The 13,325-nt window shown below is 30.7% G+C and overlaps 1 protein-coding gene across 2 annotated transcripts; it reads left to right on the forward strand.

Annotated features, from left to right (window-relative positions):
• Positions 1 to 957: 957 nt before the first annotated feature.
• On the forward strand, positions 958 to 10,994 carry LOC106672870 (WAS/WASL-interacting protein family member 2-like). Of its 2 annotated transcripts, none has more exons than XM_014404640.2 (9): positions 958 to 1,350; positions 5,851 to 6,044; positions 7,732 to 7,890; positions 7,990 to 8,090; positions 8,166 to 8,258; positions 8,336 to 8,785; positions 8,854 to 8,917; positions 9,038 to 9,139; positions 9,955 to 10,994. In XM_014404640.2, exons 2-9 carry the CDS (start codon positions 5,861 to 5,863, stop codon positions 10,032 to 10,034), a joined length of 1,233 nt encoding a protein of 410 aa, XP_014260126.1. In that variant the 5' UTR covers positions 958 to 1,350; positions 5,851 to 5,860; the 3' UTR covers positions 10,035 to 10,994. The 2 variants fall into 2 exon arrangements, with proteins under 2 accessions (XP_014260126.1, XP_024080331.1); XM_024224563.1 differs by lacking the exon at positions 958 to 1,350 and adding an exon at positions 5,548 to 5,585.
• The last annotated feature ends 2,331 nt before the right edge of the window (positions 10,995 to 13,325 follow it).

The following is a 13,325-nucleotide window of genomic DNA, read 5'->3' on the forward strand; positions in this document are numbered from 1 at the left end:
ATTTGCCTGTCAAAATGTGAAAATACAAAACCTATATTTAAAAATAATTTTCCCTTGTGGGAGAGAGTTCTGTCTGTGGCAATACTATAAAGATCACCTGCATCCTAGCATTGTTATCTGACAATTTCCTATAAATTTTATGTAAAGAAAACGGGGAAGACTAAACGGACACTAGATTAAATATAAATTTGTTGAAGTCGTGGCGAGGGTCAAGAATGAGGTAGTTTAGAAAAACACGTTTTTCATTTTTTGCTGTTGTTTCGACCTTTATTTGAGTCATCAATAAGGGCATAAAGTGTGGAGCTATCCTTGTGGTGTCATATTGGTTTTGTGTGAAATTTCTTGCCTCACAACAATTTCACACAAAACCAATATGACACCACAAGAATGCCATTCTCTGTGGCTGAAAAGTTATTGGGCTGCTGTATTTTGACCGCATAAGGTCGCCATCGATATACTCCAACGGTAACAAAAAAGGAACGGGATGGGCATAAAAGAAAGTGTCAATGTAGCCTTTCACAGCACCACACTATGCCCTGAAGATGACACGAATGAAGGTCGAAACATCGGCAAAAAGATGAAAAAGGTTTTTTTTTAGCTACTTCATTCTTGACCGCTCCTCACGACTTCAATAAATTGATACAATAGGTCACTAAGAAAAACACATTAAATATAAAATTAAACATATTTTGATACAATTGTCGGCTGAAGATTCTTCTTTTTAAAGCTTGGTGTATGAATTTTGAGAAATCAAGAAAAAGGATTGTTTATACAATAAATTATCAAACCTGCAAATCGGTTCTGTAATAAACCTGCCGGTTAAAAAAATTGTACGAACATTTTTGTCACTAGAAAAAAAGAGAGAAAAAGTGAAACGCATTTTTCTCGCAGGCCACAGCGGTATATTTCTAAGGGGAACTTCAAAGTTGGTAACACGACCGTCGGTGATTAGCGAAGTTAAAATGGAAGTGGAGTAAATATGGAAATGGGACTCGGCTGTCCTTTTTGTGATTATTCTCTTTAGTGATAATTTTCTATTTTAAATGACTAGTGTAACTCGAAAGTGCCCTCGGAGTGTCGTCATATTAAAATAGTTCCAGTCGCAGTTGGAGTCCTTCTCCGTGTGAGAGGAAGTCTCCCCGTCGTTCCTTTTTTTACCTCCTACTTGAAAAGATCCAGCCATTTTGAAATAAGGTGGAGCAGACGAGAAAGCAGGCCTTTTTTATCTTTTAACATTACTCCACTTCCGACTGGGATTCAATAGGAATTCGGAGATCGATCCGGCTAAAGCCACTTTGTTCTTTTTATTATGGGACTTGAACATTTCATTCTACACTGATCACCGAAAATGTAAGTTTTGTTTTCCTTCCTAGACTTTTATTTTCTATTTTTATTTTTATACTTTTCACATGTGTTGTACACTTTTGAAGCTCATCCTCTTTTAATAATGGCTTTTATTATCAGCAACGTTATGTAAAAGTTAAAAAAAAAGGTCATTCAACTGATTAGTACAAATACCAACATTGAATATAATTTGTTTTTAACAGTTCTGAGTTTATCACTTGATACAGTATAAGAAATCGACGTGAATAATTAAAACATTAATGATTTTATGATCAACAGAGTATCTTTCACAATTCATACATGGTAATTTACTTTTTATAATTCACAATTTTTAATAGGTTTTTTTTTTTATTAAATTAAATTTTTTATTTTTTATTTATGTGCTTGTGTTGTCACACTCACCATGATTCATACACAAACCTGCAATAAAAAAAAGTTTGTTTCCTTTGGTATTGCTCGTAATGACTTGTTCTTAAGTGTGTAATTGTTAAGTACATTACTGGAAAATTCCCAAGTAGTACAGCCCTAACACAATACTTAACGTGTGTGGTGTTTAGTGACTGTTAATTAATGATTATCTGGAGATTGTGAGATGCGGTCTGGTGTGACATACATGTAGGATGTGAAAAAATGAATTTATACAATGCTGGAGCTTTTAGAGTCAAAGTAGTGAGTTCAAATACTTTGATTGAGTCTACAAATTTTATCATTGTATAAATTCATTTTTTCACATCCTACAGTATTTGTATGATTTAAACAATGTTTATAAATCCCAGGCCCTGAAGATGATCTCAATAAAGATCGAAATGTTGGCACAATAAAGAAAATGTTTTTCTAAACCTACATCACATAAGACCGCATCTCACGATCTCCAAATAATCATTTATTCAAATTTACATAGAAATTCGGATGTTGCCAAAATTGTCATCAAAAGCCCACTGATAAAAAGTGTCCCACACGGTCCGAAATGAGTTTGATGAAATTCAGGATAAAAGGTATTAATGTTCCTTCTACTAGGAAATAGGAAATTTATTTTACTTAATAACTCCAGACAAATGAGCTGGCACTCCTGAGCCCAAGAGCCATTTATATTTCTTGGGTTTCTTTTCAGGAACTAGACAACTGTCAAACTCATTTTCTTTTCATTGATGCCCCTGAAATCGATATCAATACAAAGATGAGTGGATATAAATGAGTTTGATGGTTGTCTAGTCGTCACCAGACTGCATCTCACGATTTCTGAATACTTATCGATTAACGGTCACTAATCACCACACATGAAAAAGAAGAGTTAAAACATTCCTTTTCCTCCCATCTGAGCTCCATTTAAAAACTGTATATTTCACAAACCTTTTTTGGACCTTTTCCAATTTCATTGAATAAGTCTGCAAATTCTAAGGAAACCAAACAGAGGAACAGCAGTCAAAAATACTCCAACAATATCAAAACAGATCATTTTAATGGTTTTCAAATTTGTAAAGTCTGAGGTGTTCCTTTTAATAAAGCCCAGATTGTGGTATTCTTTAGAATCCACTTGCACAATATGCTTCTTAAATGTTAGCTCACGGTCAAATACCATGCCAAAATTGTTAATTTTAGAAAATTTGTAAACTGCAGTGCCACCCAAAAAATTACCCAGATTACTGGTTAGTTATTAACATTAATGATAAAAGAATAGTGATTAACATTTAGCCTGTAAACTGGGCCATTCTTAATAGTCAATTAGTTGGATATTGTTTTATGTTAAAATTAACTTTTATGTTGTTTTATCAGCTAATGTTCAACCATATACTCAGAAACACTGGGACATATTGAGTGTTAATTTACTCTAAAATGAATTGTTTGATGAGCACATTTTATTAAAATACTGATAATAAAACACAACATAAAATAAATCCTAAGAAAGTGTAGGAATTAAACACAATTTTTTTACAAATGTGTGCTGATTTAGCAACTTCTCATTGGATACCTTAAACAACTGAAATGAGTCAGAAGTTTCACAAGACAAACAATCCATAAGACAATGAAATTAGGAAATCTCAATTGACCAAAGAGACATCTGGCCAGTGGCGAATGTTGAATCTGAATATTGATAGCAGCATGGTGTTTGTTTTTAGAAATCAAACTTTAGGTGGTCTAAATCAATCCGACCTTCGATGGCTGTTGAAGATAAGGTATGAAGTACTATAATGTATTGTCTAAATACAATCGTTTGGTGGTAGGGCAACGACAGGTTGTGATCTTCAATTCAGTCCAGAAAATGTATTCTATTTTAAGGCGGAAAGCACTCCTTGGGGGGGGGGTTTGCAATTCAGGGTCTTTTCGACTAACAAGATTACAATTACTTGAGTTTTTGTTAAGGGAAAAAGTTAAGATATGCCTGGCATGCTGGAATTATAAGTATAATCTGGTTAAAAAATATAATTTTTGCAAACAAAAAAGTTACCTTTTTCTCATTGTTCTAACAAAGTGAATTTATTTTATATTCATACTTTAATATTTTTTTGTGTGTATACACAACTCTGACAGATAAATAAAATCCATACTGTAAGATCCATACTACTTCAGAATAACCTTTTTTCGCCTATTTAACAAATTTGATTTATTTTATATTAATTATTGTTTAATATTTTTTTATTTATTTTTTTAATTTTTTTTTGTATAAAAACTACTCTGGCAGATGGTATAAAAATTGGTACTGTAAAGCACTGTTTTATCTTGTTGTAACTTATTTAAAAAAATAAATTTTATTCTATTCATTCTGTTCATTCATTCATTAATTAAAATAACATTGTTCTGCCGTTGCTTGTACATTTACTGTAATAAACGGTTTAATTAGCTGGCATCAATTCAGAAAGTATGTATTTAAAAAATCTAATAGTTTTTCAAATATATACAATGCATATAATGTTTAGACAATTCAAAACTTGGCTTTTCTGTTAGATTTATCAAACTCAACTTTTGTCGGAGTTATTATAATAAATTAAACTAAATGGATTTAAAATAAAGACAAATAAAAAGATTTGGGGGTGGTTATGGATGGCTAATAATTAGACGGTTTAGATAAAAAAGAAATAAATAAAAGAGGAAAACTTGGTTTTCCTGATACATATTTTAGTTCAAAAGCGACAGATCAACTTCTGTCGTACAATATTGTTGTAAATTTATGTTGATTTGACAGAAAATTATGTTCAAATTTTACACTGGAATTAACTTTTGTTACGAAGTTTGTACAATTTAAATAAAGTAACTTCGATGTATATTCAGTTCAAAATAAAGTCAGGAAAACCTGGCAAAAAAGAATAATTATTCTTGGTTTGCCATTTAAGTTTTAAAATTCAGAAGCTTCAGATACAATACGCCAGTATTATATAAAATGTATTTGCAATTTATGCCAACAGTAGAGAAAATAGAATTTTCTTCTGTAAATAACTACTGTTTAGCGCTTGGAATAAGTATGAAAATAAAGGAAACTAACACTAGATTGTTTTCAAATAAAGGCTTGAATTCCTTTTTTTTTCTCTTTAAAAATATACCGAATAAATATTCCATAGGAGTGGAAGTGAGTTCCCTCTAAGGTCATGAAATGAGTCATAAATGATTAAAGCACCAAGGATGTGTCACAGAGTAAATTATCATTTCTATTTTAATACAAACTGCTTATGGTTTATCAAAAATTTATATTTATCAAGTGCAATATTTCTTTTAGTTTATATAATATTTAAAAGAATGAAAAAGTTAACGGTAGTATAATTATACTGGATTCATTAGTTTAAACTTACTGAGGTCCTTTTGCAACACCACAAGAAGTTTTGTCTTGTAAATCAATATAAATAAAAGTCAAAATAAGTAGTACGTAAATATCTGAAACAAATATTTATTGAATTTATTATATAAATACTTTGTATTTTTGTACAAAAAACTATATATGTGTGTTTTTACATAATTTTTGTGTTTTTAAAAACTATTTTGGATCATTGAGTGATATGTCTCAATTAAGCAAGGGGCCTATACTAAACGACTAGATTAGAACCCACCTACTCTTTTCCTGACCAACACAAAACTTTTTTTCATTTTAATAGAAGTTTAATTTGCACCAGCTTTTTTTTTATTTTTTATAGGCTTTTATCTAAAACCAATTTATCTTATCTGGCCCTCTTGTATACAATATTGATATGTTCGACATAGAATGTTTTGAACAGCGTGAAAACTAGCAATATGAACAACCAATATTTATTGAGGTATTTGAAAAATTTAGAAAAAAATTGATGTAAAGATTGATATTATTGATTTATGGCTGCTAAGATAAAACAATATCATATGTAACTAGGAGCTTGAACTAAATAACTGGGGTATAGAGCTCCAATTTCATGGATATATGATTAATAATATTCCCAAATCCCTAATTTAAAAAAAAAAATATATATATATACATATAAAGAACAAATGCATGTTAGAATTTTAATTGAAATCATTTATAGTACATAATTAAAATGAATGTTTTAGAGGTAAAAAGATGCCAGTGGGTCCACCATCACCTCCACCACCGGGGCCTCCACCGCCGCCACCCCCTATGCTTGGGTTATCATCTGCAGGACCTCCTTCTGGTGAAAAAGGTAGAGATTTGCTGTTGAAATCTATTCGCCAGGGAAAAAAGCTGAAGAAAACTGTCACCAAAGATAGAAGTGCTCCAATGATAGGTAATATAATTTAATAAACAAACATATGTTAATGTGTTCATATTAATGAGATAATGTTTTATTAAAATGAATCATGTAATTTTAGTGTGAAATGTAAGAAGCATAATTGTTAAACTACACTGCTGGACAAATTTAACGCACGACTCAATTTATTTAGTTTAAAATTAAATCCATTATTTTATTAGTTGCAGGATTAGGAGCTATCATAGTCAAAATAGCAGTAAATATAGCTTTGTTTACTCTTGTGCTGATTAATCCCATTTTCACAAATATTAGCATAATGCCTTTCCATTCTGCTACGCATAAAGGTGGCTGTTAGTTAATATTTTTCCTTCGTTGATTCCATTTGATATTGTTTTTACTCTTAAACTTTTTCAATGGCTCCAGTCAGGCATATAAGTGAGTATGACAATGTCAGGGTCATAAAATTATTACAGGAAGGAAATAGCCAACGTAAAGTCATCAGGAGACTGAGTGTAAATCACTCTCCAGTTGGAAGGGTTCTTTGACAATTCAGAGAATCAGGGCTTCACACAGGGTCGACCTAGGTCTACGTATGATAGAAACTATACATTCATCCGTCATCAGGCTCTACAAAAGCACAGCATTACGAGAAATGAAATAAGAAATTTGTGAAGTCAAGTCCGTAATATTTCAATTTCCTCCAGGACTGTAAGAATGCGGCTTAATGAAAATAACCTCAAAGCCCGGCCACGGTTTGTGGACCTCTCTTTACCACATTTCAGAAAATGGCCAGGTTTCAATTCGCACAGGAACATGTGGACATTGGAAGGTGAGTCTCCATAAATTATGTTCTGGAGTGGCATTTCCTTGGACGTCTACTCAAAATTGGTTGTTGTGCGAGGAACATAACTAGCTTCACATAGGCACTTACTTACAATACATAATCGAAAAACATGTAGTGCCATTTACCTCCTCAAATTGGTGAGAGGTTTTTACCTGAATGAGGTTGGAATTGAGTGCTTGGTGTAGCCAGCTCAAACAGATTTGAACACATTTGGGACCAACTTATGTGATAAATACAGAGGTGAAACCCTGGTCCTAACACCCTAGAGGAGTTGGAAACTGCTGTTCTTGATGAATGCGAAAGAATTCCTCAGGATTTTACCATAAATCTTTTCCAAGGAATGCAAAGGCATTTAACATACATTTTATTATTATATATAAATGTATAAAAGAAAATATTTATTAACTAATTNTAATCCTCCCGACGAATGGAATTAGATTTATACTAACATTTTAAAAAACAACACGACCTCTGTGACCTGTTTATATATATATATTTTAATTTTTTTTTTTTTTAAAGAATTAGTTAATAATATTTTCTTTTTAAATGTCTTATTTTTACAGCCAAACCTACTTTTGGTATGCAAAATATGAATAAACCTAAATATATTAAAATTTAAGGTGGTGTGTTAATTTTGTCCAACAGCGTAATCTGTAATTGGCAAGAAATTTTTTTCTTAATTTACTATTTAATGTTAATAACAGTTAGACTTTATAAAAGTTTAAAGTATGTAAAATTCAAATGTTAATTTCATTATCACTCATTAAACAGAAATTGAGATTTTATTTAGAAATTTATGATTCATTAATAATATTGTTATTTGTATGTGTTTTTTATTGTTATTATACATCAAATTCATGGTATACATACGTTCTTTAGGAAAGTCTGTAAATGGCAGCAGTGAAACTGAAACTCATTCAAAGCCTTATAAAGGCCAGGGTTATGAAAGCGGATCGGCTACGATATCAAGAACAAATGGACTAGCTGGTATCTTCGCCGATGGCATGCCTAAGTTAAAACCAACTGGTTTAAGTTATGGTAATTTATTAATTAATATTTAAGAATATATAACTTATTAACAGCTCTATTTTCCTTTTGTGGTATTAAGTTTAATGTACAATATGTTTTTATTTTCAGCGCAACAAAATCAATCAAGCTCTCTTAATTCATTACCAACTTCGAATCATTCATCCCTTCATAGTAACCATTCTTCCGTTTCTTCAGTTTTGAACTCAAACGTATGCATATATTTTGATTTGGATAGTATAAATTGAATGTTTAACTTAATTTGAAAAATAAAATTTGTTCTATAGATTAGTAAAGAGCTTAACAAAAAATTGGAAATAAAAAATCGAGGTCCACCACCACAACCACCTCCAACACCACAGAAGCCATCTTTTCCAACAGTATTTATTTACATTACATTAAATTTTATGTTATGATCTATTACAAATTTTTATTTTTTTTATTATTATTTTTTTAGAGCGCTTCAGACACAACACTGACGGTATCTACAACTGGGACACACACAAGGTCACAAAGTACAGTGTCTCTTCAGAATGGTAGGCTGGGAGGAAGAGGATCAAAACCGGCAGTTCTTCCAAAACCTCAAGCTCCAGCACCACCTCCACCAGGACAACAGCATAGAAAATTGCCACGAGCACACAGTATGAGGGCGCCTGCATCCCCTCCAATACTCCCACAAAATCAGGCTCCCCCGACTTTCCCCAATGGCAATGGCTTGAGCCATTTGGGAAAAGCACCAATGTTTCATTCATCGACGGATTCACTAATTAGAGGTGGGATGCCAAGGGCTAGAGCTCCGTTGAAACCACCATCCTCAAGGCCTCCACCACCTCCGAGATCAGTTCTTCCTCCTCATCCACCACCAACACAACCTCCTCCACTGCCACCACATCGGTCGGCTCCTCCAGTAAGTTTTTATTTACATTTATCCATCTTATGTAATCACATTTTATTAATCATGATGTACTGATTTAGTTACCACAGATGAATCCGCCACCCCCTCCTGCTAGAAATTCTTCCATGAGGAATGGAGGATTAGGTTTGTTCCTTGAATTGCTTATGGTCTTTTAATATCACTCAGTGTAAAATTTAAAACAATTAATTAATTTGTGGACATTTATTAATTATCTATTTTTAATTAATTAATTAATTTTTTAAGGTGATTTCGAGACAAGATTTCAATATAAATTTCACAAAATGAGCGAATTTCCACCACCTCCACCATTTATGGGTGTACTCAAATTTTACAATAGCAAAAATGGTAAGTAAAATTTTTAAATCTGCAATATTATAATTTTGTAGCTTGATCATCTTGGTTTCAATATAGGGATTAATCTTGTTATTGATCAGGCCCACTGAAGAACTTTAACTAGTTTTATAGGCTGTTTGTTGGAGGAATGAGTTCTCATCCTTACTTATGTACTGTTATATGACTTTACGATAGTTATATGGTTTGTGCAGAGTGATGGAGGAATATAAAATACTACATTAAGTCTTCATTATGTTTAGTAATACAGTTTGTATATACAGTGGTGTATGATTATGAACAACTTCATCGAACCATTCTAATCTTAGTTAAGATAATGGGGGAATATCAAGTACTCCTTAAACCCTTATGTTAGATGCATAGCTTATGCAGGGTGACGGAAGAATATAAAATACTATTCCATCAAATTTTGTTTTTGTTATTTCTATTTTGCCATTTTAGCATGATATGGGGGGGGGGGACATATAAACGCTCATGTATAGGCAGACCATTAAGACAACATGATGATCAAGCTATAGGTTAATAATTTTAGAAACTTTATTTTATAATATTTATTGCTTATAATATTAGTTTATTTAATATTATAGATTAAATTAAACAAAAGTATGCATACAATTTTTTATATTCATACATATGTGATGTATCGTTATATAATTTGTGTTATATGACTTTTTCTCTGCTTTCTCTCAATTAGTAACCAGAGGGTATGTTTATGGTAAGTGTTTAGGGCTAAATTGCTGTATTTTATTTTTTTAAGCAACGAAATACAGGCATATTTTTTTAATTATTATTATTTTAATTTTTTTCAGCTAAAGCTCAAGCTCCAGCACCGCCTATGCAAATGCAGTATGGCACCAGATTGTCAACAAGAGACAATTCTAATTGCTAGCGAAGGCCTCCCCCTAGGCCTCCTCCACCGAGCAGAAGAGCCTAGAGTGTAATAATCATAAATGTATCATTTTATTATTTACTTTGGGCATTTTAGCTGCCAATTGTTGACGTTGTTACTGTTTGTGTTGTAAACGAACGTGGAAATGTGCTCAATTATAAATAAGGTTTATTATTTTTTAATCAGGGGATGTTGTCGACAACACATCAAAAAGTAAAAACATTTATCATAATTATAACGCACATTATGGAGTAATGCTTCATTCTATTTAAATATTATTTAACAAAGGTTTCTAGTCTTTTCTTTTTTAAGATATAGGTTATTAAAATCTATTCTTACTTTTTAGTCTTCCAATTAATCTTTGTAAGTATTTATGTATATTTGTATGGCATTGATTTGTCTCCTTTGTTTCAGTATTTATCGGAGTTATAAATAATTATTTTATAATCAAAAAATAAAACCTTACTCTTATACTTTTATCTACTTTCATTGCTATAATGGTATATTTTTATTTTCTATTTGAAACAGTCGCACAAGAAGGGATGGATATTTTTATTAATATTAACTTAATCATTTTTCTATTTAAGAAATTTGTGCAATGAGAATTTTCAGTCTCTCATTATTTAAAAATAAATTATTTAATAAATCAATTAATTGTTTTGTTTATTTTTGTTTGATGGCGAATTATGTACTTATTACACCTTTCATCTTCAGCTGTCATAATTAAAGGAGCACTACTTTTTTTTCTACCCCTCAAGATTTCTTCTCTCTGTAATAGTGTTTTTTTATTTTATATTATTTTTATTTATTTAGTTTTGTATGTTATCAATCAATGAAAATAATCATTAAAACACAAATGAAGCAATAAATACAGTTCAGAAACAGTTTTTGTAGTTGTTTCTTTAATATCGTCAGAGTATATAAATTAACCTAGTCATGGATACAAAAAAATGCCTTGAATTTAAAAAATAAATAAATAAATAAAATAAAATATAGTGTTATTACAAACTAACAATTATTATTTGTGTTTAATAAATAAGTATTATATATTATGTATATGATGTATAAAATTATAAATATATTATTGTAAATAATTATAGTGAACAATTGTACCATTGTATAAAGGATTATTGATACTGCTTTTGTTTTTCTTCCCGTTTTGTAACTAATTCTCTTGTACATTGTGTAAAATTGTATAATCAACAAATGGTAATAATAATAATAAATGAATTGTTTGGGGAAGTGATTAATTACAAAGGTTCACATGTTTAATCACTAATATATAGGAAGGACCAGAAAAAAATGTATTCACACTATTACTGTATTAATAATAATAAATTTAAAAATGTATAATTATTATTTCCAGATATAATAAATTATCATTTGCAACTAGTTATTTACTTTGAGTTAAATTATGGTTTTCCTTTTTTATTTATTTATTTTATTTTTTTATATATATATTTGTACAAAGTGTCCTTTATTTTAATCATCCACAAAGGAAATTTAACTATTTATTTTAATTTTGAAAACAATTGCACTCTGCTTTATTACACATTAAATTCTTATTTGTGAATTTATCTTTAATTTGAATTTATTATTTAAATGCAATGAAAGAATCAAAGAACAGAATTTTCTTGTAGACAGAAATTTTGACTAGTTTTTATGCCTAATTAATAACTTATTACTGTTTTTTCTGATTTTACATACTGGTAACCAGAAAAGTCATGTTATTGTCTTAATTTAAATTGTGTTATTTGTTATTGTTTTAAAACAGTTAATCAATATATTAACAAGTGCAAGTATTTTAAGTACTAGGGCGTTCAAGGCAGCTTGTTAAATTTTGCACCACGTTCGGTGATGAAACAATAAGAGAGCGCATATGATTGAAGATGAACCATGGTAGAAACTATGTAGTATGTAAACCATTTGTTCAAGCTAAGAAGCCATTGAAGCTAAGCAAATGTGTTCCTCATAAATGACAGATGGGAACAAGCTACAGCATTTAAACATTTGCCTTTTATTGCTTTCATGGCATAAAATACTTTTCTGACCGGATTACACATGCTATGAAAAATGGTGTGCAGTAACACCAAGAGGTCGTACCATTGGCTGTCACTGAATGACTCTGTACCATTGATGCAAAAATCATGTTAACCAATGAAAGATGATTCTTTGTGTTCGGTGGAGTAATTTTTTAATCTTTTTGAATCACTTTTAAGCAGAACGCTAAATTATTGTTTGTTAGGAAATTTTACTTTCGAACATCCAATTCATGTCATCTTTTGGAGCCATGAGTATAGGATATTCCTTCATTACACTGTTGCTATCTCTCCATTTTAATTTTAGTTCTGTTGGAGGTTTCTCTTTGATGATGCTGATGATAGTTTTCGGCGCTTATTTTCATTTCTTGGAGGGGGGGGATTAATCCCAATATTTTCTCCATACCTTCCATAAAACATGTTCTCTGTATTTTCATGTGGTTACTAAACAACCGAATAGTATTACAATCATTTGAATCCTTAAAATTTGTTGAGATCTATGTACAAAACCTAAACTTTGATTAGCCTTAATTATTAAAGTGCAATGGAAGTTAAATGTGTTGGTACAGTAGTCGAGTCAAAGAAGATGGTATGATAGTTTACCTGTCCTATTGGTTGCCTTGTAAGGTGTATGTAAAAGGCTATGCCAAAAACTATAAGTAACAACTTTACACTTATTTACATTTAGTTTCATCTGTTCCATGAACACCATTCTACAAGATTATCTAATGATTTTTCCAGAAAAAAATTGTATTGTTAAATGGAGGGTTAAATGTGTAAAAATCAATATATTTTTATCTTAGGGCCTTTTCTTTTTAAAATCTATATAAACCACTTCTCTGATTCTCTTCCATTCATTATGACCAATATTCTATTACTGACTACTTACAACTTCAATCAATCCTTAGTAAAACTTAATAAATGATGTTCAACTAATTATATCCTTTTAAATTCCCACAAATGTTCAGTTATGACTTTCCATGAAATAATATATCCTATAAAATTTAACTACGTTATATCAGACTCGCTACTAATTAGACATGAAATTGTCAAAGATCTAGGCATCATTATTGACAGACAGATAAACATTCACCCATTAATAAAACTATTGCTAAAGCAAATAAAACTTTAGGATTTATTACACGTCATACTAAACATGATCCAGACACACTTAAAATTTTATACTCTTCCATTAGATTACTGTTCACATCTTTGAGCTTTCAATCCACCAATATTAGGTGCATAGAAGTGG

The sequence above is a fragment of the Cimex lectularius genome, unplaced genomic scaffold, assembly GCF_000648675.2.
Source record: "Cimex lectularius strain Harlan isolate CLEC.00 unplaced genomic scaffold, Clec_2.1 scaffold46, whole genome shotgun sequence".
NCBI lineage: Eukaryota > Metazoa > Arthropoda > Insecta > Hemiptera > Cimicidae > Cimex > Cimex lectularius.